Here is a 25648-nt window from a genome sequence, read left to right on the forward strand (position 1 = left end):
TGTCACTGTCTTGACTGGCTATACTGGAGAGCAGTGTGTGGAACTGGAGAGTTACATTTATTGAGAACAGAAGCTGAATAAGTATAATGGACAGTTTATTAAGAAAAGAACTTCCTATGATGGTCAGGCAAGTTAACAGCAACAGTGCTTTGAAAAGGCACTTCTGGTATAAAAGCCCTTGCCATATACTTTCAATTTTTTTTTTTTTTCAAAATCTATCCTGTTTGACTAAAATGTGTATCCTTATTTTCAAGGATACAAAATTTTCTCAAACTTACTTTTATTTTTGTACAAGCTGATCATAAACTAGCTACATATATGCACAACCTTAAACTTGATTCTAAGTTAGTCAATATCTTGTTTTCCAAATTTGGTAGATAGTTCTCCCTGAAAAATACATCATTTGAAAAAGTGGCCAAGTGCCTCTATATTAATACCGGCTATCATCTACAGCAGAGTTTCTCAACCTTTTTGATACCAGGGACTGGCTTGCTCCCTTCCTAAACTGTGTCAGGGAGATATCAGGGACGGGTGCCGGTCCACAAACCGGTCGCTGAGAAACACTGATCTACAGGCACTGGTGAGAGCATTGAGCTATCCAGCAACCTGTTTGTTCTCACAATTCTGACAGACTACAAAAAGTGAACACTTCTAATGAAATAACCTGCTCTCTGGAAAGCTGCATTTCAAAAAAGGTATGATTGTTCCCAAGCTGAGAGCACATACTTAAAGCTGTTAAGTTTGTAACAAATGAAAGCCCAGAACTGACTGCAGACTTTTCCATAGCAGATTTCAAGTTGAGGTGACTACAGTTCCCTGTTCAGTTGACCGGGAAGATGAGTTTTTTCCTGAGTGTGAAACTGGGCTGTGGCATCTGCTTCCCTTGGTTCAGCCTGTCATTCTTCCTGCTCACCTCCCGGTTCACTGCTGTCAGGATCGAGAGAATATCCTCTCCTCTGCCAAAAAATTAGAATCTCAGCATTAACAACAGCAAAGGGGTTCACCTAACCTGCTGTCCACTAACACCTTTTGATTGCTTAAAGATGCTACTACATTATCCCATATCCTGATCAAAGCCAGCAGTGCTTGCTCTGTGGAACAAGCAAATAATGGATTTAACTTTATTATGCTACACTGAACAACTTACAGTGGCTGATCTGTAATTGCTGTCTTCTAAACAAGTGCGTTGGACCCTATTTAGGTGTTTCTCTTTGTATGTATGTAGGAACAGTGTGTGTGTGAGATTCTCTCTATTATTTTATACAGAGAGAGACCTGTCTCTGTGTGTACAAATACATGCGTGTATAGGTACATGATCCCATCCCTGCCTCCATACACATATCCGCAGATACCTGACTGAGGTGCAACTCACTTATGTAGGAGACAGCTATTACAGATCAGTTGTAATAGTATTTTATATTATACATGTGTGTCACTGCTTCATCCTCAGATTTACACAACACTTGTATCAATGAGGGTTGTAGGGTACTCTCCCTACAATCACTCCAGGTGAGGCAGATGTGTGCAGAGAACACCCAACCACTCCACTAATTGCACCACTTGTATAAAGCCTTGTCTACACAAGAAGCTAGCACTGGTTTAACTTGTCAGTTTAAAAACTGACATTGGTAAGGGTATCTGCGTAGGTATTTGCACCTATTTAATTAAATCACAGCTTAAGTTCAACAGGTGCAATTTTGTATAGACAAGGTGTAAGGCTAAGAATGAAGAGGTGACAAAATGTATGTACATATACAAATCAGTGTTAAAGCTTTTATGAATAAGATAGAAATAAGTTGTACTAACCGTGGACAGCTCTTCTCCAAGTGCTCACACAGTGACTGTATATACCAAGTGCCCTGGGTTGTACTTCTGTAGGAAACAAAATCCTTCATGGTGGCCATTCCAAGCAGGAAGTCTGCCTCATCTGGAATGCACTCCAGTTGAAATCTTGCATCTGCCTCTACAGAAGAATCCAGCTCTGAAGAATCTGTTTCTATATGTACCCCTTTCTGGAATGTGTCACCTTGGCAGGCCTGAATGAAGAACACTTTTGGTTTTCCAGCAAGTGAGGGGCAGTTCATGCCAGTGAAAGAAGTGGTTAGTTCCTGGATGGATGTTTCCTGCCCATCAGTACCAAATACGATGCCTTTATCACCATGGGAGAGGATGCAGCAAACAAAGCAGTCCCGGTCATGGTGGTCCATGTTCCTGTAGACGTGCACTGTGTGACGGATTTGCTCTGCAGTGAGGTCTTTGTGCTCTGCTATCTCAAAGTGAAGTTTGGTAAAGACCTTTCTCAGAGCCGCTGGAGAGTAAACAGAAGGGGCAATGGGGGGAGACATTTTGTAACTTTTACTAAATAAATCAGTAACTAAAGAGAATTAGGTTCATGCTTTTTTTCCCCACCCTTCCACATTTAATTCCACACCCCCATCACTTATGTTTTCAGAGTGGGAATTTATCTCAGCTACCACAACAATGAGCATGAGAGAGGAAATGACGGATCTAAGGGCCTGAACAGTAGTGATCTCATATTGTCAATATTTTCATTAACAACTTCCATGATAGAGTAGAGAGCATACTTTTATCAAATTTGCAAATGACATCTTTCTTGAAATTTGGTGCCCAGAATTGGACACAGTGCTCCAGCTGAAACCTCACCAGTGCCAACTAGAGCAGAACAATCACCTCCTCTCTTATCTACAACATCCTAGAATGACATTTGCTTTTTTTCTCAATAGCATCACATTGTTGACTCATTAAATCTGTGATGCGGTATAATCTCCAGATCCCCTTCTATAATATGGCTGCTTAGCCAATTATTTGTATTTAGGCATTGGATTTTGCCTTCGTAAGTGCAAAGACCTGCACTTGTCATTATTGAATGTTGTCTTACTGATTCCAAAACAATTCTTCATTGTATCAAGATCATTGTGAATTCTAATCCTGTCCTCCAAAGTGCTCGCAACCCCTCCTAGCTTGGTGTCAGCCACAGATTTTACAAGAGTACTCTCTACTCCATCATGCAAGTTGTTAATGAAAATATTAAATAGTACTGGATCCAGGACAGACCACTGTGGAACTCCACTTGATATATCCCATCTCAGTTTGACAGTGAACGCCATGATAACTAGTTAAGTACATTTCATACAATAGGCCAGACCTCTTCCCCTCTCTCAGATTACTCCAATTTCCCTGGAGTTCACAGATATGCAAACTGCGCCTGAATTTTTCTAGTCCTTGCTGTACCTGCATCGGCGTCTGTTCCGTTCCGGTCTTTTATGTTTTGAAGTTTAGGCACCTCTGATCTTGCTTTTGTAAAGTCATGATTGTTCAGGATTAGGCAGATTCCACGGGGCCGGCTGCTCATTTTGTACATGTCAGGCTGTTCAGGAAAACAGATGAACAACAACCCATAACCTGAGCTGCGGCAAGCGTCATTCACATTTCATATACTCCTGTTGCACGTTCAATGGGTTCAGCCTAATGCTCAGTTCCGGTGCACAGCAGCTGGAGAGCTGCACTAATGAGGCACCCAGTGATTCTCCCTACACCGTCTCTTCATTGCAGGCTCTGTGCCACCTGCTTCCCTCCGTGCTGTAGGGGGTGTGCTGAAGCCAGGATGCTCCATCAGCTAGTCAGTCACCATGGCTGCAAATGACATAACTTAGGGGCATTGTAGGGGGTCTCCCTTCTGCCTACCTCAACCACCTTCTTCTCTCCTCACGTTCTTGCTCCAGCTCACCTCTCCTTATCCTCACACAAAGCACTCGATCCTTCCCCACTGTCTGATGTACAGGCCCCACCATGCCCCTCAGCTACCCCTCCAACCATTCCCTCACTGTTCACTTCACACCCATTATTCATCTTCCCTGTTGTCTCCCTTGGTTTTCAGTCTGATTGCTTTTACTTGTACCTGCCCATTTCCTTCCCCTGCCTCCACTTTACATTTAACTTTTTTCTGCCCTATAAATCGTTTCCCCACCCTGCTCCTCGCTCCCACCCTCTCTGTACAGTTCAGTCTCCTGCCCTCCCCATTCTCCTAGATTCTCTCCCCACCTCCTGTGAGATCTCACCCTTGGATCGCTTCCCACCTTCCCCTAGTATCTTCCCCCACTGGAGCCACCTCCGATAGTCCTTCTCCTCAATCATATCCTGCCTGCCCCTGACTCTTCCCCCATCACACAGCTCCCTTCTGCTCCCGCATCCAGGCCCTTCCCCACTCTACTGCATCACATCTCCCTCTGCCTTAATTCTGCCTCCAGCACCTTCTCACTCTCCTCATCCATGGCCACTGTCTGACAGTGTTCACCCTGTGGTCCCCTCTGCTCCCCTTACAGGGCCCTGTCTGGTCATCTTCACTCTCACACCTGTGCTCTCCTTTTACCCTAGTACTCCCCCAGGGGCCAGGCAAAGACAGGGCTATTAGGCCAAGAGCAGAAGGGAGTGTTAGTACCCTCTGCTGTCCAGAAGCGAAACTGCAGGGTTTACAGCCAAAGGAGAAAATTTTTACCTGAATTTTTTCTCTGTTGGCAGCTGCTCTCCTTATTTATTACTCATAGCTCATGCCCCTGCCTGTGGAATTTGGGGGTGATCCACTGTTACTGCAGGAGGCTTCAGGTGCCACGCTCCAGTTTTGGCCATCCTGCTGCAAGCCCCAGCAGCGCTCTTTGCCTTCCCCCTTCCTGCCCTCCCCCCGGTATTTTTGGTAAGTATCAGGGACAGGTCGTGGGCTTCTGTGAATTTTTTATTGCCTGCAACTTGTCCCTGACTTTTACTAAAAATACCCATGACAGAATCTTAACCTTAATCCCCCGACTCACAGCCAGAGGAAGGGGAGCTGTGTAGGAGCCCCCACACACCTGGGAGGGACTAGATCCTCTCAGGTGTTTTTCTCCTTCCAGCCCAGCTCTGTCACAGGGATCACCCCCGGCACTGGCCTGATAGCTTCCTCCTCGTCCTTATACTCTCCCTCAGAAGCCTCACTGAACATTTCTGCATTGGAGTTGTGGCTCCTGAGGGCAGGGTGGGGCCTGGGCCCTAGCAGCACAAGGGTCAGATGGCTGGGACCAGGCAGGACATACATCCCCTGCTGTAGAGCCTGCAAATGCTTTTTCAGAGAGAGTCCTTAGATTTAAAACTGAGTGTTTACAGGACAGCTTTGTCCTGCCAGACCAGGGGCAGAGGACTCCAGGAGGGAGGCAAGGTGGCTGAAACCACCATGCTCTGTTCACTAGATCCAGGGCCAGAAGAGGAGGAAGATTAGAAGTCTCAACTGCACAAAAATGAATAAAAACAAATTTAAAATAAAATTGACAGGAGAAACTGATCCACCACCATGTTCCACCTGAGACTAGCGCCCTGAGCTGGAGGACGGAGACCAGTCCTGGAGCCTGCAGCAACAACAATGCACCACCTCCACAGGTAAGGTCAGCCCTGAGTAGCAAATGAGGAGAGACACCGGTACAACAGCAACTCCTGTATGGTGGCTGGAGAGGCTGAGAGTGAAGTAGAGAAACAGGGCTTTGTAGAGCTGCCATCACTGTAAAACCGTACCATTCTGTTCTTATAATGAATGGCAATATTTGGAAGCATCAAATGGACTGGGGGTCAGGATGAGATGTTTAGCATCTAGCAGGATAGCTGCCAATCAAAATCTTCATCTTTGTTTAAAAGAAAAACCCAATCGTCCAATCCTAACACAGATCAACTCCACTCTCTGGCACTGCTTAACAGTGTTAACTCACTCTGCCCTTCCTCTGTTCAAGAAATGGGCCCCTTCCAGCTACCCCGTGAAACAAAAGACTTTCTAGTAACAGATTTGCTGAAGCTTAATAACTGTGCCCCAACTGACACAGCTTCAGAAGAACAAATATCCCATAAGTGATCTGCTTCCACCTCACAGACAGCCTCTCTGCACAGACAAAAAAAACTCACATCAAAATGTCCAGCTCATGCCAAACATTGAAAGGCTAACCGCTGTTGTGACAAGCTTGTAGGGTTTTATTTTCATAGACAGATCCGTCTGCTGCTTAATACTCTCCCTTCCCACCATCTGTCCAACACAACAATATCCCATATACAGCCAAATCTCCTAAAGTAACTTTTAATCCTGATTTACCTGCTGGATTTCTTCCTGGATGCCTGGAGAATCGGATGCAGTCTGAGAAGGCCAAAGGCTGTCCCGGACTAAAATAATCCAGAAAGAGAGAGTCAGGCATAGAACTAGATAAAGCATAAAATTTTATCATCTGGGAAATTTACCTTTAAAAGGTCCAGCAGTCTGCTCGTGAGACACGTGTGTAATTCCCGTTAGCAGCCATGCAAAGTACAATGAGTAAATGCTACCCTCTGACTTCAGTAAGATGTGCCGGGGGGTTGGCTGCAAAAAGTGTTTTGTTTCAAAGTAGCTGAACTGGAGTAAAATGACACAGGAACTGATCCTGTGCCAACTGAAAAAAAAATTATAAAACTGCTCAATGAATTCACTGGGAGCAGGCCCAGGCCTCTAACGCTTTGCTTCTTGTGTATCAAGGTACGCTGCTAGGATAACAGCTATTTATCTAATGGGTTTTTCATCCACTCTCACAACTGGGCTGACAAGCCAAATACTGAACTGGTAAAGCTATTTATCCAATAGGAATTTCAACTCCCTGTCTACTGTACTGACAAAAGACAAAGTACAGGTAAAGCATGAATTTTTTATGGTTCCCTAGTCCTTTCCTATTCTGGTACATAATGGTGCGAGCATTACATGGTAAGTGAGTACCTTTCAAATCACAGGGCCTTTCTGCACAGATCCTGACTACTGGATCCATAGTACCCACTCCCGTCCTGGCTAACACCAGATTAACTCTATGAAATCTCCTTGCCTCCAGGAATGGATTTTGAACGTTTGTGTGCCACCACCAAAAAATGTATAGAGTGAAAAATAATACCTCCCTGGCAGCTAGTTATCTTCAGCTATAGATCACAAAATACTTTTAAAGGAGATAATTATCATTATCCCCCACTTTACTGAGCTGCTCCAGGTCACCCAGCAGGCCACAGACAGAGCTGGTATTAGCACGGAGATCACCCAAGTCCCAGTACAGTGCTCTGTCCACTGTGCCACATAGTCTGCTGGGGAGGCAAAGACTTCTTAGAGTCCTTAACTAGATACACTGATATTAAATAGACCATTTTTTCCTTGCACTCCTTGGGGGTCAGAGCCTGCATCAGCATCTCCGTGAAGTCAATGAGACAGCGCATGGATCTGTGTTCATGGAGCCTGAGGCAGGACTACAGCCTGCATGTAAAATAAAATACCTGCTAGAGACAGCAGGCATGGCTGATACTCCTTGCATATTCATTGCAATAAAGAGCATTTTTAAAAGAAAATTTCACTGAAGTAACTATGAAAAATAAGGGGCTTTAAAACAGTGGGGGTGGTTAGACATGATCAAATAAATAGAGCTCACTTTGTAACTATATATAGAGGTGGGACAAGACAGGTAGATGGATTAAAAAGAATGTGACAGATGTGGGAAAATGAGGTGAAAATTCATTATGGAAGTTCTAAATGACATCTCCTTGGAAGCTAATCTGTCAGTTACCTTCAGAGACTCTTGTTTGGCCTCCAGGTTCTTCCGTGATGTACATTTCCACTGCATGGGAAAGAAATTCATTGTTTAGCTATAGATGCTTAGCACATTAAGTTGATGTGTCAATTCAAAAGTAACTGATGTGAAAGAGGCCATTTTTACCATTTCGGTCTAATTCATACTCTTCAATTTTCTTCAGAAGGCTTTTGTCAATTTTCTCACAAATAGTCTTGAGGATTTCTAGGTTTTCTTCTGCCAGTAGCCCCTTCTTCTCCATCTCAATGAAAACATTGATCAGTGTCTGGGCAATTAGAAAGACAATTTCCTGCTAGAGATAGAATTTACTTTCCTTCTACATTCTCCAGTCTAGAGGTGCCTCTTCTTGTGGAGCCGTAGCCTCAGAGGCACTGATCATCCTCCACACCATAGCACACCACACCACTGTGAATGGAGGCTACTCAGATCCAGGTAGGATGGGGCCCACAGTGGTGCTCATATTTATACTGTGCTTTTCATTTAAAGGATTCCCATGGGGCACTAACTAACAATTGCTGAACTATGTATTGGAATCACTTCGACTACTCCTCAAGAGCAGCTGCCTCTGGAAAGTAAACAGGCAAAGGGGTCTCTACAGCAAAAAGTGCAGTGGAACGTAGACAGGCAGAGCAACGGTGCCACATAGGAATCTGCTCATGCCTGAGCATTCATCTGACTCAGCAGAAGCAACCGAGATCTCAGTTCCATCTCTCATCAAAAGATGATTCCTCCAGCAGAGCAGAGCCCCCATCTCCATATTGGATCTGACGTGACTTTTGTGTATTTTTCTTTGTAATGAGAGAAAATGAAGTGTTCAATCCACTACCCCTTCCGTTCTACTATTTCTATCCTGTCTATTTAGATTATAAGATCTTCAGCACAGGGGACTGTCTACTGCTTATTTGTTTATACAGTATCTAGCACAATAGGGCCACAGTCTGGACACTACAGTAAAAAACATGATTAATAATAATGAAGCATATAAGCCATCTAGTCCCTATCCAGAAATATTCCTGATTGGAGGTGGGGGGAAAGGAAGTGGTGTTAAGATGTGGAAACACAGGGTGACCATTCCCAAAGAAGCCCTGTTTTCCCGCTACACCCTAAACAACTTCTGGATCTGCTAAAAGCAATGAAACAATTCTTACCATCTCATTGTCCAGCTTACACTTCGGAAGCTCTTTGATCAGAAGAAACTTCAAAGATTTCAACTCATCTGTTGTTATGTTTTCTGAGAGCTGGAAGAGCAGGTACCTGGTAGGAAAACAGGGAGTTGTTTCGCTCAGTATGAGCCAGTTGGTATCTGAGATTTATTTAATATTGTGCTGGCAAGCTACTGAGAGCTCACTAGAAGCATACATGGCACAAAATGTGAAAACTGTATCACACACACACACACACACAAAATGTATTTTCTTCCACACAGACACAAATGTTAACATACAAGAAATCGATTTTTTTTAACCTCGCTTGGTCCCAGGACAACCTGGAATTCAAACAGTTCTTTTTATGCAGCCAAAATGAGTTAGTTTTTAAAAACTAAGTTGAGCTGCCCAACCAAAACCCAATATGGGCTGATGGCTTTTACAGTTCAGTTATTAGTCTGCTTTTTCTCAGTTTTCATCACTTACCAATAACTCCCCAAGTTCCTAACGTGCTATAGTCTATGATAAATACATTGAGACATATCAGATCAGTTTACACTGCAGTCATATTTATACTGGCAGGTGAATGCCCACAGAGATGCTTTGTTCCAGATCTATCTTACAGCCAGCGTCAAGACCCTCAGTGGAGCTGAAAAACCTCAAACTGGGACCATTCACATGTGAGGTGTGTGTGTATTTGTGTATTTTAATCAAATTCATAGAACAAAATCCAAAGTTTGTCCTGCAGCACTGTAGAGGCAATGTAACTTGCAGATGCACCAAAAACAAATATGGATCTTTTAAACATCTGGGACGGTTAAACTGCTTTACAGGATGCCACTGAACTACTGATAGGCAACTTTAAAGGCAGATGCTGGTGGAGAAGGGTATCCTCCTTTACTGAACTCTCAGGACAGAAGCACACACATTGGTGAGAGGGAAAGAAATGGAAGGAAGGATGGATTTGCATTGTATGCATGTTACCTCAGGCCACAGCCAGGGACTACTGTACAGCCGAGTCTCCACTCAGTCAATGAGCAATAAGGATGGACGGCAAACTCAAAACCAGAGCTGGGCAGAAGTCATGTGGGGGCCCTCAAGGAATGGTGCTTTTATGGGAGGCAGACAGCTGCTGTATATTCTGTGCAGGATACCCTTCTCTCAGGAGCAAGCAGCTAATCTAACCCAACCGGCTCTCAAATCAGGAGTGTACTGAACTGTCCTAACTAGACAGACAATGAATACAAGCCTCTTGTCTCAGTTTTCTTGTAAATCCCACATTACAGCAGTTACTCCCCATGCTCCACATCAAGGCGAGCCACTTATATCAGCCAAGTGCACTCTCCTTGGATTCCTGCCTGCTGAGAAGAGGAATTTGTTTATTAGAAATGAAGATGCTGGTTTTCATTTTCAGGCTCAGGGCAGACACACCCACAACTCCAATTGAAACATCGTACAGAATTGGGACCTAAAGTGTTTAATGTCACTTATCCAGACCAGGAGTTTGGTTTTCTGAAAATAGGCTGCTCTTTAGTCTCAGCACTAATACTATGTAATCCTCCAATTTAAATAAACAGCTGCAGCCAGATCCTCAGTAAAACACGGAACAGCTGAGAAGGCAATAGTGCAAAGACCTTTTTTGCTTTTGCAGCTTTTGGTCCTAGTGCCAATTTGTGACAGCCTGGCCCCCTGATGTAAAGAAGACAGCCTCAGGGCTGCTCTACATTCTGACCGTCACCAACAGTCATTCTAGCATCTGGACACAAGGGCACACAAGTCAAGCTCATAAAAGCCAGAGATTTCCCCCCATTCTAGGAGAAGCCTCAGATGGTCACTTATGCCACATGTAAATCTGCTTTGTCCTGCTAGAACAATGCAAATACAGACTTCATGGGTCTGAGAATCTGACCCCTCCCCTGGGATGAATTACTGTTTCCAATCTACTATTTAAAGGAATGTGCAATTTACTCTGTCATTTATTATTTGCAGGTTGCTTAAGTTGCATCAGTGTCAGATTCACACACATTTACTGTACAGTAACATGCACATCAAGGTTGCAATTTATTTATACACATTATGCAAAGGACTGAATAACTGTTTTGCAGACTTAATGTGCCTCCTATTAACGTCAATGGAAAAACTTCCATTGATTTCGCTGGGAAGAGGCCAAGGCCCTCAGAGAGCACTTATGGACAAACCACAGGTACAAATCACATGAAAATCATTACCATAATTTATACTTAATTTTTCATGAGGCATTAGATCCCCCACCAATATGATACAGAGCTACCCACCTGAACTGAGATACCTTTGCCCGCCCTGGAATTTGAAGCTCCCTCTCCATCTCCTCTCTGCTGGAGCTCAGTTTATCAGTCAGAAGGTCTATGCGGTTTATCCTGAACAGCAGCTCCTTTAAGAAGGACAGATTGTCTTCCTCCATCATGCCCTTTTCCTCAAGTGCTAGGAATAAGGCCTCAGGATCACGGATGCCTTCCTGCTTCCGCAGTGGGATGTGTTCCAGGCTTAGAAACTTCAGAGCCACCAGGTCTTCTGTGGCCAGAGCCTCACTGATGGTGTAGAGGAGCTTGTGGAAGTCCATCTTCCTCAGACAGTTGACAAAAGGTTATTTCAGTGGTAGATAAAAGGAAAGAAGGGTCTCAAGTGGCCTCTGTTTAGACTGGAATAAGAAAACAGCTGCATGTATCTGGTACGGAAGCAATTTGCAAATAGTCTCATAATAAACTTTGTACCTATTTATTTTTCCATTCGTCCCTTGGCGCTGCCATGCCTTGATTCATTCTAGTATTAAGAGTCAGGGCATCGGGTGTGTGGGGGCTGGGTATGTGTGGGGGGTGCAGGAGTCAGGGCAGGGGGCTGGGGCTTGTGTGAGGAGGGTGCATGAGGTGGGGGGGGTGCTGGAGTCATGGCTGGGGTTGTGGGGCATGCAGGGGTCAGGGCAGAGGGCTGGGTATGTGAGAGTGGGGTGCAGGGATGAGGGCAGGGGCTTGGTGTTTGACATTCGGGGGAAGAGTGCTGGCAGTGAGGACTCTAGATTCCTAGGTTTCCAGCTGGGCTCTAGTCATTCGAGGGGGTGGAGGGCAGACGGAGACTAGGGCTCTGAACTCTGGACTCCTGGGTTCTGCCCTCAATGCCAGAGGAGAGCAGGGTCCAGTGACCTGGGCTGGGGAAAGAGGCGTGACCCAGCTGTTCCCAGGTCCAGCAGGTGTTGAGCCGCAGCCCCCAGGCTCAGGATCGGCCTGTGGGATGCAGCCTGCCCCAGTACAGAGCCGAGCTCATCCCTGCACCTGCGGTCCAACCCCAGAGCAGCCTGCCTGAGTCCAGGGAGCGGGGCTGGCCGTGCTTGGGGCAGGCGGGCACATGGCCCAGTTGGGACCCAGGACCCTTCCCCACTTACAGGCCTCACGGGCACTGCAACTCCTGTTGGGCCAGCTCCCTTTTCCTGCCACTGCTGGCGGGGCCGCTCAGACTCCGTGAACACCACGTAGCAGTATGGACATGCTAACCCGGAAACAGAACCTTCCACCGGAACTGACGGAGGTCGGGAAAGCATGTACAAATACCAGCAGAAGGGGTGGAGAAGAGTGGGCTGGGCCAAGCAGGATTTTTAATGGCACGCTGCTGCCTGCTGGGATCCCAGCTGCCAGCCCCCGCTCAGCCTGCTGCTGAACCCAGGTCGTCTTTGGCACGCATGCCATAGGTTGCCAACCCCTGTCCTACACCCACTGAAGTCAGTGATAAATCTCAATTGACTTCTGTGCATCTCCCAGAAGCGGCCAGCATGCCCCTGCAGTCCCTGGATGCAGGGGCGATCAGGAAAGCTCCACGTGCTGCCCCCGCCACCAGTGCTGACTCCACAGCTTCCATTAGACAGAAACTGCAGCCAGTGGGAGCTGTGGGGGCAACATCTGCAGGCACGGGTGTGACAGCATATCCCATAAGTCTCCATGGGAACATGCTTATAAATGTATGTATGATATAACTGGAATATGTTTTATGCTACATATGCCATGTAACATAGCTATGTAAAGGTTATGATCTATGGAATATATTCCTCCTATTTGTATGCATGTATCATTTTTGTACTTGAAATTAGGAATATTGGCTGTATACTTGCTTGATTTCTATTTAGAAAGGAATGTGCAAAAAAGATGCCCAATCAAGAACCAGAGCTTTCTCAGCAATGTGGCTTGGCTGGTAAGAAATTCAGTCATGTATGGACATGTGACTTGCGCATGTGACTCCATCTTGGAGCTGGACTTTGCATAGGTGAGAGGATGGGGGGAGGGGCTCCCCCCACAAGAGAGAGTCTATTTAAGCCTGTGGGATACCCCCTCCATTTGATCTTCAGCTGACTAAAGAGATCGCCTCTCCCCCCCAAGGAAACCTGAAAGAGACTGGAGCAAATGTCAGTAACTACAGGAGGTGTGAGTGATTGCTGGACCCAGACTAGAAGGAGACTAGTCTGTAAAAGGAAGCTTACTGGAACTGGTGAGGTTTTTATCTGTACTCAGTTGTCTTACTGTATTAGACACAGACTTGCGTGTTTTATTTTATTTTGTTTAGTAATTCACTTTGTTCTGTCTGTTACTACTTGGAGCCAGTTAAATCCTACTTTCTGCATTTAATAACATTCCTTTTTACTTATTAATTAACCCAGATTATTAATACTGGGGAGGGGGGCGCGCAAACAGCTGTGCATCTCTATCAGTGTTATAGAGGGCAAACAAATTATGAGTTTATCCTGATAAGCATTATATAGAGTAAAACGGATTTATTTGGGGTTTAGTTCCCATTGGGAGTCAGGCATCTGAGTGTTACAGAAGTGTACCTGTCTTTAAGTTGCTTTCAGTTAAGTCTGCAGCTTTGGGGCACGTGGTTCAGACCCTAGGTGCCCTGTTAAGCCAGACAGCGTGCTGGAGTCTCAAGCTGGCAGGAAAGCAGGGGCAGAAGTAGTCTTGGCACATCAGTTGGCACTTCCCAGGGGGGTTTCTGTGATCCAACCTGTCCCAGCAGACACTGCACAGAGCCACGGGGCTGCACCTCAGCCTAGGTACCAGTCATGCTGGCTGCTCCCAGGAGCCAGGGCAGGCACAGCGAACCTGCCTTCGCCCAGCTGTGCTGCCAACCTGGAGCTGCCTGAGGTAAGCGTTACCCAGCTGGAGCCTGCACGCTGAACCCTCCCCTGTACCCCAACCCCCCAGCCCAGCTCGGAGCCCCTTCCCAGACCCTGTACTCCCCCCCACACCCAAACCCCATGCCCCAGCCCTGAGGCCCCTCCCACACCCTGAAAGCATTGGCCCCAGCTCAGAGCTCCTGCTGCACCCCCAGCCAGCCCCACTCCAGAGCCCTCACCCCCTCCTGCACTCCAACTCCCTGCCCCAGCGAGTGAAATGAGTGAGAGTGGGGAAGAGCCGGCAAAGGAGGGGGAGGTTTGAAGTGAGGGGGGGGCCCTTAGGGTAGGGCAAGAGTGTATGGTTTTCTGCCTTAGAAAGCCGGCAAGCCTGTACCTTCCCCACTATCTCACGCTCTGATTTCTCCCACCAGCCCTTAGGGGACAAGGCAGGGGAGGGCCAGGAGCCCCGAAACACCCGAGAAGCCATCTCCGGCTGTAAGCTGAGAGAGGCGCCCTCCTGCCCCGCCAGCACGACCCCTATGCAACCTGCGTCCTTCCCTGTTTACCGCACCCCGGCCCTTCCTCAGCCCCTCTCCTCAGGCGCCGTTAAAGCACTTCACAAGGGCGAGTATGAGCCCACAGCCCCGTTTTACAGCGGGGGACACCGAGGCACAGGGCCTCGCTCCTGCTCCCCCAGCGGCCTGCGCCCCAAGTCCAGGGCTCCAGGCACTAGGCCGCGCTGAGATGTAGGCGCCTCCAGCCAGGCACCGGGACAACGCTAACCCGCCCCCGGAGCGCCCCGCGCCCGGCCCGCCTGAGCAAGGGGGCGCCGCCCCGCTGCAGCCCGCTATCCGGGGCTCGCCCCGCCAAGCCCGGGCTCCTGGCAGCGCAGGGGCCCCGCAGACAGCGCGCTCCAGCCTGCCTCCACCGCCCGCCTTCCCCGGCAGCCTGAGCGCTCCGCCGCCTCCCACTTGCAAGCGGCGGCGCGACCAACCTAGCCGCCCCGGACCTCCCCCTGCCCCTGCCCCTGCCCCTGCCCCTGCCCGCCACACGCCCGGAGAAGCCGCCACGGCGCCCTCGGCTTCCAAAAACCTCCCTCCCCGCGTCACTCAGTGCTGCCCCGCCCCCGCTGGGCTCCGCGCCTCACCTGCCCCGCACGCTCATGCCGCTGAGGGTAACAAGGAGACGCGGCGCTGGCGGCGAAGCCAGCCCCGATCCATTCAGAGGCGGGGAGTGGGGGCAGGGCCTGAGGTGCAATGAAAGACGTGCCCGGCCTCAGCCCGGCCACACATGAAGCACTGACTGGGTGCGGGGGAGAGTGGTGGCCCCAGTTTCTGGCCTTGGTGCTGGGTGCAGCCCGAAAGGAGGTGCCGGGTTCATGGCTCCACGCCCTCCGTGGTGCCACGTGCGCTGGGTGTTTTGTTACCCTTGGCAGTAGGGGGACTGCAAAGTTCCTTCCTGCTTCTGGGAGCTGACTCACTGGAGGGCTCAAGTGCAGAGGTTAATGTGTGCGAGGGCTGAGCCCTGGCATCGCTAGGTCTGGCTGTTCACCTCTAGGCTTGGTAAGTTCATAGCCTGAGCCCCAGCATCTCTTTCACTGCAAATTAAAAACTGATCAAATGTATACTGTGATTTTTTTTTCCACTTGCCCCTCCTCAAAAAAAGTACTGGAGCCTTAACAAAGACAACACAAATGTTTCTCAGGCATTTGAATTTAATAGCTACTATAAACCCAATAATCCTCCAATCTTCTAGTTTCAGGGTGACAAAATATCTGAAGTTCTAATTTAAAACAACAAAGGGGAAGGAAGGGTTCACGCAGATATGCCCAAACCACCCAAGGTTTTCAGGCCTTCTTAATGCATCATAAAGAAGCAAAGTATGTTTTTTCACCTTAGGAAAATCAACAACAAAGAAGAACTTTGTAGATTAACACAATTTAAAAGGAGTTTCATAACAAGTCAGTTTACAGCAAGCTGTATCCCAGTGAGTCTCAGAACTTTTGTACTGGTGACCCCTTTGACATAACAAGCCTCTGAGTGACACCGCCCCCCTTATAAATTAAAAATACTTGTTAATATATTTAACACCATTATAACTTGGAGGAAAAGCAGCATTTGGGGTGGAGGCTGACAGCTTGTGACCCCCCCCCACCCCATGTAATAACCTGGGGGGGGGGTCACAACCGTCAGTTTGAGACCCCCCCCCGCTGTACCTAGTGCTTATAGTCACCTTTTAATGAATGTCCTTCTGCAGTAAAATGGATTAGACACCACATGCCACATAGCCTTAGTTAGTCCTAGAGATGGATTTACATATGTATTTAAAGTTAAGCACATGGCTTAAGTGCTTTGCTGAATCAGTCTTATGCCTTACAGATGAAACCAGCTGTGCCATATCTTAAAGGAACATTCCCTTAGTTGATGCCTTGTGGCCTATTTCCCATATCACTATAGAACCTTTTGTGTTGCCAAAAAAAAAAAAAACAAGATTAGCTTTTGAGCTGTTTGAGACAGGGATCATCTTTTTTTTCTGTAATAGTACAGCACCTAGCACCACGGGATCCTAGTCATTGACCATGGTAATGCAAATAATAATAGTAATACTTTGCAGGATATAAACAAATAGATGGTTTTCAGGTTGTACAGTATCCTGTGTGGCTGTACAGTGCCAAGCAGATTACTGCTACGCAAGTACAATTTCTGTATTTGCCACTCCAGGCATCTGATGAAGTGAGTTTTGCCCATGAAATTTTATGCCCAAATAAATGTGTTAGTCTCTAAGGTGCCACAAGGCCTCCTCGTTGTTTTTGCTGCTACAGACTAACACAGCTACCACTCTGAAAAGTAAAAGTGCTGTAGTTCTGATTTTTGCAGTACAAGCAGAATATTATGTGTTGCTGTCCCTTAAAAATAAATTCTGCTGTCCTTTGTTCTTTGAAACACAAATGACCAGGCCAGTCCTTATTCATGCAAACTCCCACTGACGTCAATGAGTGTTCACCAGAGTCAGTAAGACCTCAGGCTTTAGCCTACAATATTAACAAAAATATTACCCTAAGATTAATACAAAATAAAAATATCATTTCAGAAATAGCTGGCAATATGTGGTTTCCAATGAGCCTTTTTTAAGCTGAAACAAAATTGCTTGTGAGCAATCTGAGAGGTACCTTACTAAAGTGGCAGCTGTATATTCACCGGCAGCATGAGGTATCTGTGAAAGGGCACCACCCTTATAAAGCCAGCTCCTGAGATACTTGGTACTTACATTTTAACTACAAAGTTGTCCTACCGCACGGTGTTTGCAGCAATCAGTTCTCCAGGCTGCTTTTAAGGTTAGTGGTAACTCAGCCACATTTTTACATGAAGGCAAGCAGTATACACACAATCTAACGCAAGACTTCCTGGTCGCCTGGCTTGTCTGGCTGCTGAGGGGAAGTGTGATGCATTAAGACGCATGTTTATTCCTGTAACCACATTGCTTGAGCAGTATGTTTAAAGGGGGCGTGGCCTGGGGGAGTCAGCGCCTTGTAATGTCATTTCCTTTTCCACCCCACCCCCAAAAGATACAGCACCCGGAAATCCTCACACACTTGTGTGCCATTTCACCATATTTTCAAAATCATAAACAAGTCAGTTTAGTGGTATCTGTGTTAGGGCTGTGGAATGCTCAAAAGTGCAGTTTTGGCGGGTTGTTTTAAATGTGTGCTGGTGTCATTATGGCCAGCTTCTGACTCAACAGCAGTGACGTACATATTCCACAGGGCAGTGGATTTTTTTCAATCACTTTGTGTCTGAATGAGCTGAACCGTCTTCAGATATGTTAACGCCTGTTATAAAGAGGACTGTGATTAGCGGTTCTATATGTCCACTGAAGGTAGGACAAGAAGTAATAGGCTTAATCCGCAGCAAATAATTAGATAGGAAAAAACTATAAGGATAGTTAAACTCTGGAATAGGCTTCCAAGGGAGGTTGTGGAATCACCACAATTGGAAGTGTTTAAGAGCTGGTGGGAAAAACACCAGTCAGGAACAGTCTAAGACAGTGGTTCTCAACCAGGGACACACATGCCCTGGGGTGCGGGGCATATGCAAAGGTCTTCTAGAGGATACATCAACTCATCTAGCTTTTTGGCTACTTTTACAATGCCTACATAAAAAGCACTAGCAAAATCAATGCAAACTAAAATTTCATAGGTTTCAGAGTAGCAGCCGTGTTAGTCGATATCCACAAAAAGAAACAGGAGTATTTGTGGCACCGTTATTTATACTGAGTATAAGCTTTCATGGGCTACAGCCCACTTCATCAGATCCATAGACTAGAACATATAGTAGGAAGATATAAATACAGAGAACATGAAAAGGTGGAAGTTGCCATACCAACTCTAAGAGGCTAATTAATTAAAATGCGCTATTATCAGCAAGCGAAAAAAAAAACTTTTGTAGTGATAATCAAGATGGCCCATTTCAGACAGTCGACAAAAAGGAGTGAGGATACTTAACATGGGGAAATAGATTCAATTTGTGTAATGACTCAGTCTCTAGTCAAGCCAAAGTTAATAGTATCTAGGTTGCATATTAATTCACGTTCATACTGCTCTATGTACTGAAATGTAAGTACAATCAATATGTATATTTCAGTTGATTTATTTTTAATTATATAATTCTAATTAAATTAGACAGTAAGCCATGGTTCAGTAGCAGTGTGCTGTGACTCTGTATTTTTATGTCTGATTTTGTAAACAAGTAGTTTTTAAGTGAGCTGAAACCTGGGGGCACACAAGACAAATCAGACTCCTGAACAGGGTACAGTAGTCTGGAAAGGTTGAGAGCCACTAAGGTTTATATGGTACTGCCTCAATGCCGGGGGCTGGACTTGATGACTTCTCAAGGTCCCTTCCAACCCTCGATTTCTATCCCGAAACACACAATGAGTGTGGTTAACATTCCGCCTGAGCTAATGAATAGCTTTGAAAGCCTCCACACTTACTTGGCATTTCTCTGCCGTTAAAAAACTGTTCATCACACTGAACACTCATTCCACTGGACTGTTTGTTCCTTGTAAACACAGAGACCATTCTACTCAGTATAGCATTACATCTTGAACCAGCAGTTTATGTGATCAAAGAAAAAATGTTTTTTATAGACGTAATAATAATAAAAAAAAAACACGCTAGGACATCCAGGTGTTCCAAAAGAAGATCTTATTACATCAGGTGAAAAACATAGACATAAGGTCACTTTAGGCATGTCAGGTGGGGAATACCTTCAGAGCTGGGTTTTAGGCTTGAGCCAGTCTGACTGATTGCAAAGTCACATTTAACATTGTGTTAACTCCTAATTTTCTAGTGAACACAAATCCTGAAGAAAGAGCAGCTTTTGCATTAATTCTACAATCACATACTGCTGTGTAAATCAAGTGCAAATCCACTGAAGTAAAACCAGTGTAAGTAAGGGAGGATTCAGGCCAAGCTGGGAATAAAGGTGCTGCCTGGAAAAAGTTTTCTACCTACAGAAAATCTGTGGCACTTAAAATAGCATATTGTGTGGGGAAATTCCTGAAGTGGTGTCATGGTGAGCAGTTGCTTTAGTGCAACAGAAAAAGATTGGGGGGGGAAGCCCAGGAATGAAATTTAGGGACTTCCCAAACAAAGCAATAAAGCAGAATTTTCTATTCAAAAATATTTAGGACAAAAAAAACAAAAAGAAAAAGAAAAACAAACCAGTTTTCTGTTTAGTATGACTCTTGGTAACACCTAGCTATCTGCCTAGCTACACTATTTGAGGGTATGGCTACACTGCAATGCAAGCCCAGGCTGAGACTCAGGCTCAGGTGCTACCCCACCCGCCCCATCTGTCTACGCACAAATGTCTTGGATTGTGGCTCAGACCCAAGGTCTTAGGACCATACAGGGGTGGAGGGCCTGAGCCTGTGTCTAAACAGGAATCAGGGTTCAAGCCCTATTGTTTTACTCCGTGGACTCAGGCCCTGGGAGTCTGCCAGTGCTTTCCCACAACCCCTTAGGTGGGTTTTCTTTGTCCTCTCTAGCCCTCACCAATTGGCTCCCAGATAACAGAGGCAACTCAGTTTGTTCAAGTACAGCTTGGTGTTTATTAACCCTTCCTTTTTATTCTGATCGCTAAGCTGCAAACGCAGTGAACATTCTGCTGCCTTTGCCATGGTCACTAACCAGACTAAGTCCTTTTCCAAGCATGCTCTTGGTTGCAGGAACATAGACAGATTTTGGTGATTCTGGTGTGAGGCAAGCAAAGCACTCAATTTTAGTAAGCGTACCAGGAATGACTAGGCCTACCGGCAAATAGCAAAGATGCTGGCAGTGTTGGAAACTTACTGAACCAGTGACCAGTTCAGAGAGTGGATTAAGTGGCTCTAGACCAACTACCACCAAACCAGAGACCAGAACTGAACCTCAGAAATCTCCCCATCATCACGCCTGTCTTACAAGGACTTTGACCAGATGTAGGGTACGGCACCCAACACCGAACCGAGTGATTCACGATGACCTGGTCAGCTGGGATGAATTTACGGCTGACATTCTGAACAGGGCTGAATGAAAGGAGAAAGGGACTTACAGCAAATGGAAAAGCAAGGCAAGAGGCAAGTAGAAAGACTCAGCTAGGCCGCATAGCTGTAGGCATGCTTTGCTCACACAGTTCAACTTGCAGCAGAGCTCTCCTGCCAAGACCAAAATCACCTTTCCTTCCCCTTTGCCCCCCAGCTTCACGCTGCCCCTCCCTGCTTAGAAAAATTCACAGCCACATATACAATGGTATAAACCAGTAACATTTCAAATATCTGCATCGAAACTTCTATTTTCCTGTTTCCACATTCAATTAACTCTCAAAATATAAAGGCCCCGATTGAGCCTTGGTATTAGCAGGTACAAACACACATGAATGCCAGTTAAGTTTTCTGCACTGATTCCAACGGAGTTGCTGCTGTCCTGCTGCTAATGCCAGGGCTGAATTTGGCCCAGAAGGTCCAGTTATTTTTGTTGTTTTTTTTTTAAACTACAGTTTAATATCTGAGAGGCTAAGATTTTCAAACATGAGTAATGATTGGGGTGCTCAGTTTGAGGCACTTGTAAAGGGATCTGACTTTTGGAAGGTGACTCAAGTCTCTTTAAGGTTTCTTGAATTGGATCCCCCAAAAATTGAGGCACCAAAATCACTAGCTATCCTGAGAGTCTTGACCACAGTCTTATGAGTTATACAGACAAACCTGAAGTCTGATACTTGCCATCTAGTAATACAATGAGATTATATTCTTCTTGGTTTGGGCAGCAGGCATCCTGTAGAACTTTCAAGAACAATTCACATACATTGGGGGAGTAGATCACCTAAAACCACGGTCACAGAAGTAGCAAATAAAAGTAAGAGAAACCCTGACAGAACAGCAGTGAGATTTATCCTGAATTTTATTACAGAACAACTATCGGTTCCTACCTCATTTAATCTCAGCATTTCCCGCTTTCCAACAGCATCCACATTCCAGACAACTGCATCTGAAAGTATATACTGAATAAGGCTACACTTGCGAGTTATAGCACAATAAAGCAGCCTCTAGCGCACGCCCTGTCCACACTGGCAAGGCACGTAGAGCACTCTGACTCTATAGCTATAGCGCTGCTCGTACTGCACATTGGTGAGTGCAATAACATTTGCTGCGCCTCCCACCCTCCGCTGGAGCGCCGCGGTGCCAGTGTGGATGAGATGGTGCATTACTGCACTGTGATCAGCCTCCAGAAATGTCCCATAATCTCCTTAAGTCAAGTGGCCACTCTTCTCATTGTTGTGAGATGGCTGCAGGAATGCGGAAATGCCCTTTCAAAGCTCTGTTTTGGAGAAGCCAGCTGCTTATCAGCTCCAAGAAAAGCAAACATTTACTGTTTGCTTTGAGTGAGTGTGTGTGAGAGAGAGACAGGGTCTGAACTTACAAGACACCATGTAAGTCACCAGGGTCTGAACTTACAAGACACACACAGTCTCAGCATTCCAGAAACCCACTGTCTCTGGGACCCAGGCTAAAAGGAGATTAGCCTGTAAAAGGGAGCAGTCTGGAACTGGTGAGGATCCCATCTGTATTTAGTTTGATTAGACATAGATTTGCACATTTTATTTTATTTTGCTTGGTAACTGACTTTGTTCTGTCTGTTACTACTTGGAACCACTTAGATCCTACTTTCTATGTTTAATAAAATCACTTTTACTTATTAATTAACTCAGAGTATGTATAGTACCTGGGGAGCAAACAACTGTACATCTCTATCAGTGTTATAGAGGGCGAACAATTTATGAGTTTACCCTGCATAAGCTTTATACAGGGTAAAACAGATTTATTTGGGTTTAGCACCCATTGGGAGTTGGGCATCAGGGTGCTAAAGACAAGCACAATTCTGTGAGCTGTTCTCAGGAACCTGCAGCTTGGGCCAGGTAATTCAGACTCTGGGTCTTTGTTGAAGTAGACATGAGTGTCTGGCTCGGCAAGACAGGGTGCTGAAGTCCTGAGCTGGCAGGGAAAACAGGGATAGAAGTAGTCTTGGCACATCAGTTGGCAGCTCCCAGGGGGGTTTCTGTGATCCAACTTGTCACAGTCGCCTTTTGTTTTTTTGGTTTCTGCTCTGGCCACGCTGCGGCCTGGTAGTTTTGTTTGTTTGTTTGTTTCTTTGTTTTACCGATTACTTTCAGGCGCACTGTACGGGTGGGGAGCACGAGGAGGGAGCGCCCTGCTGGAGCAGGCTGTGCACTCCGTCTGCCCAGCTGGTGCCAGGTCTGCAGCAAGCCAGCAGCCTATGTCCTTCCCCCCTGCCGACCACGACTTACATTCACCTGCAGTAGGAACGGCCGGAGCCCTCCGGCAGGCGGTGCAGCAGGAGGGGCTGAGTGGCGAGCGCCCCGGCTGAAGGAAGCCCTCGCCGCCGCGCCGGCCGCCCGCCCGCGCCCACCTCTCTCTCTTCTCTCTCTCCTCTCTCTCCCCCCCCCGCACTAGCTGGGCATGCACTCCGCTGCCCGGGGCACATCTGCAGCAGAGGGGTCCAGCTAGCCATAGTACAGCCACCACCCGCCCAGAGGCTCACCAGCGCAGTGGGGGAGGCAGCCGCAACCCACCAAGTAGGTGCACTGAAGTTTGCACCCTATTTTTTTATTTTTCTTTGTTGTTTTTTTTGTTCACCTCTCAGGCTCCCTGAACCAGGGTTTTTTTGGGGTTTTTTTTGCTTGGGCTATCAAAAAGCCAGAACCAACTCTGGCTGGGATAGCTACCATAATGCACTGCTCCCAATGCCGCCTATGCGCCTGAAACTGTCAGTGTGGACAGACTGCAGCACTTTCCCTCCTGCACTCTATGAAGGAGGGTTTAACTCACAGCGCTCTACATCTGCAAGTGTAGCCATACCCTAAGGACTTGGCTACACTGGAAGTTTGAGCGCTGGTGATGGGGTTACAGCGCTGCAACTCACTCTGTGTACACACTTGGAAAGCCCAGCCAGCACTGAAACTCCCTGGCTGCAGCGCTGGCTGTACACCTGGTCTGCTTGGGTGTAGTGATTCCAGCGCTGGTGATGCAGCGCTGCTCATCAGGTGTGGACACCAACAGCGCTGTTATTGGCCTTCAGGGTATAGGAGGTATCCCAGCATACCTTTTCAGCCACTCTGCTCATGGTTTCACATCCACTGCCCTGGCTCAGGTGACCCACCCTTTAATGCCCCAGGAATTTTAAAGATCTCCTTCCTGTTTGCTCAGCCAGGTATGGAGTGCAATCAATCAATCAATCAATCACTGACCATGCCCGCGCCCCAAACGAGCCCAGCATGGAGCAATGGCGAGCTGCAGGACCTCATCAGTGTTTGGGGTGAGGAAGCTGTGCAGTCACAGCTGCGCTCCAGCCGTAGAAATTATGATACCTATGGGCAGATATCAAAGTCCATGCTGCAAAGGGCCATGAACGTGACGCATCTGCAGTGCAGGGTTAAAATAAAGGAGCTGCAGAGTGCCTATTGAAAAGCCTGTGAGGGAAATCGGCGCTCAGTGTCTGCCCCACGACCTGCCATTTTTACAACAAGCTGATGCGATACTTCGGTGTGACTCCACTGCAAATCCGAGTCAGGCAGCTCCCCTTCCCAGAGGAGTCGCAGCGGAAACATTGATTCCAGGAGTAACTGCTGTGGAAAATGTAGGGATACTGTTCAGTGCACTTTCCCCCCAGCTGCTCTCTGCTTTCCCCAATGCACAGAAACCCCAGTGAGCCCTGACTCAGGCAGCTCATTCGCCATTACTCACATGTCTTCGCTGCTGTGGCCTCTGTCTATGTTTGCTATGTGTAATGATGCTACAAATAGTCTACAAACTTCTTCACTGTGATTATACACAATTGCAGCCTCTGTAATAAATGTTTCTATATCTTTCTTTTTTAAGTGTCCTTGAATCTCCGGCCTTAATGTACAGATGTGAGACCACAGAACTTGAGAACGGCGCAAAGGAGAAGCAAAGAAGATTTGGTGAAAGCATTATGAATCAGTATGCCAGAGAGAGTAAGGCTGCAAGACTGGAGAGAGAAATGCACCAGTGGAGGGAAACAGAAAGCAGGAAAAAGGAATTGGCTAGGAAGAAAAGCACAAAGCAGCTGATAACCTCCTGGCGTGCCAAACGACTGTATGCAGTTAATGATAGCCATGCAGGCAGATCAATACCGTGCTAACACCACCCCATCCCAAGCTCTCTCCCTTGTGCCCCAGTGTTTGCCCAAACCCCCTTCTCCAGCATCCTGGTTCTTACACCACCAGCTGCCCCACACCTGTACGTTCACCTACCAGCCCCAATAAACTACGACCCTTACCCTATGCACTCAACCCCAACCCTCATCACCATGCAGCATAGTATCCTGAAGTGCAGCGGGCATTGCACAGCGCTCCAGGCAGGATATATTCAAACATCTGACTGTACATTCATCACCCTACCCCATAACCTTTTAGTACTGTATTTTTAATAAAGGATTTCTTTTGCTTTTAAAACAGTTTTTATTATTGCAGAAGAGAAACATACTGTACCCCCAAGGGAAAAATCATTGTAACCACTGCACTTAACCCCAGTGCAAGGCACCAAACATTACTGTTGGCTTTCAGCCTCAAATTGCTCCCTCAAGGCACCCCTAATCCTTGAAGGCCTGTGCTGGGCCTCTCTAGTAGCCCTGCTCTCTGGCTGTGCAAATTCAGCCTCCAGGCATTGAACCTCAGAAATCCGTTCGGTCACTGAATGTTTCACCCTTCCCTTCACAAATATTATGGAGGATATAGCATGCGGCTATAACCGCGGGGATGCTGCTTTCCCCCAAGTCTAGCTTCCCATAAAGACACCTCCAGTGTCCCTTAAACGGCCAAAAGCACATTCCACAGTCATTCTGCACCGCTCAGCCTGTAGTTGAACCGTTCCTTGCTCTGTCAAGCTTCCCTGTATACGGTTTCATGAGCCAAGGCATTAAGGGGTAAGCGGGGTCTCCAAGGATCACATGGGCATTTCGACATCCCTACTGTGATCTTCCGGTCTGTTCCGAAAGATGCGTGCATCATGCATCTTTCCAGGCCAGCCTGTGCAGATGTCAGTGAAACGCCCATGGTGATCCACAAGCGCCTGGTGAACCATAGAGAAATACCCCTTCGATTAATGTACTCGATGCCTGGTGGGTGGTGCCAGAATAGGAATATGCGTCCCATCTATTGCCCTCCACAGTT

The 25648-nt window shown here is 46.7% G+C and overlaps 1 protein-coding gene across 5 annotated transcripts; it reads right to left on the minus strand.

Moving 5' to 3' along the window:
- Window positions 1-78: 78 nt before the first annotated feature.
- CASP8 (caspase 8) lies at window positions 79-17386 on the minus strand. Of its 5 annotated transcripts, none has more exons than XM_075070006.1 (10): window positions 17169-17386; window positions 11062-11444; window positions 8771-8876; window positions 7749-7887; window positions 7598-7649; window positions 6268-6311; window positions 6125-6192; window positions 3253-3388; window positions 1807-2308; window positions 79-956 (listed from the first exon to the last, which is right to left on the minus strand). In XM_075070006.1, the coding sequence occupies exons 2-10, from the start codon at window positions 11364-11366 to the stop codon at window positions 821-823; spliced, it is 1488 nt and encodes a 495-aa protein (XP_074926107.1). In that variant the 5' UTR covers window positions 11367-11444; window positions 17169-17386; the 3' UTR covers window positions 79-820. The 5 variants fall into 5 exon arrangements, with proteins under 5 accessions (XP_074926107.1, XP_074926106.1, XP_074926108.1 ...); XM_075070005.1 differs by lacking the exon at window positions 17169-17386 and adding an exon at window positions 15049-15200; XM_075070007.1 differs by lacking the exon at window positions 17169-17386 and adding an exon at window positions 13672-13850.
- Window positions 17387-25648: the final 8262 nt, after the last annotated feature.

This window comes from Chelonoidis abingdonii, chromosome 10 (genome assembly GCF_003597395.2).
Source record: "Chelonoidis abingdonii isolate Lonesome George chromosome 10, CheloAbing_2.0, whole genome shotgun sequence".
NCBI classification, from domain to species: domain Eukaryota; kingdom Metazoa; phylum Chordata; order Testudines; family Testudinidae; genus Chelonoidis; species Chelonoidis abingdonii.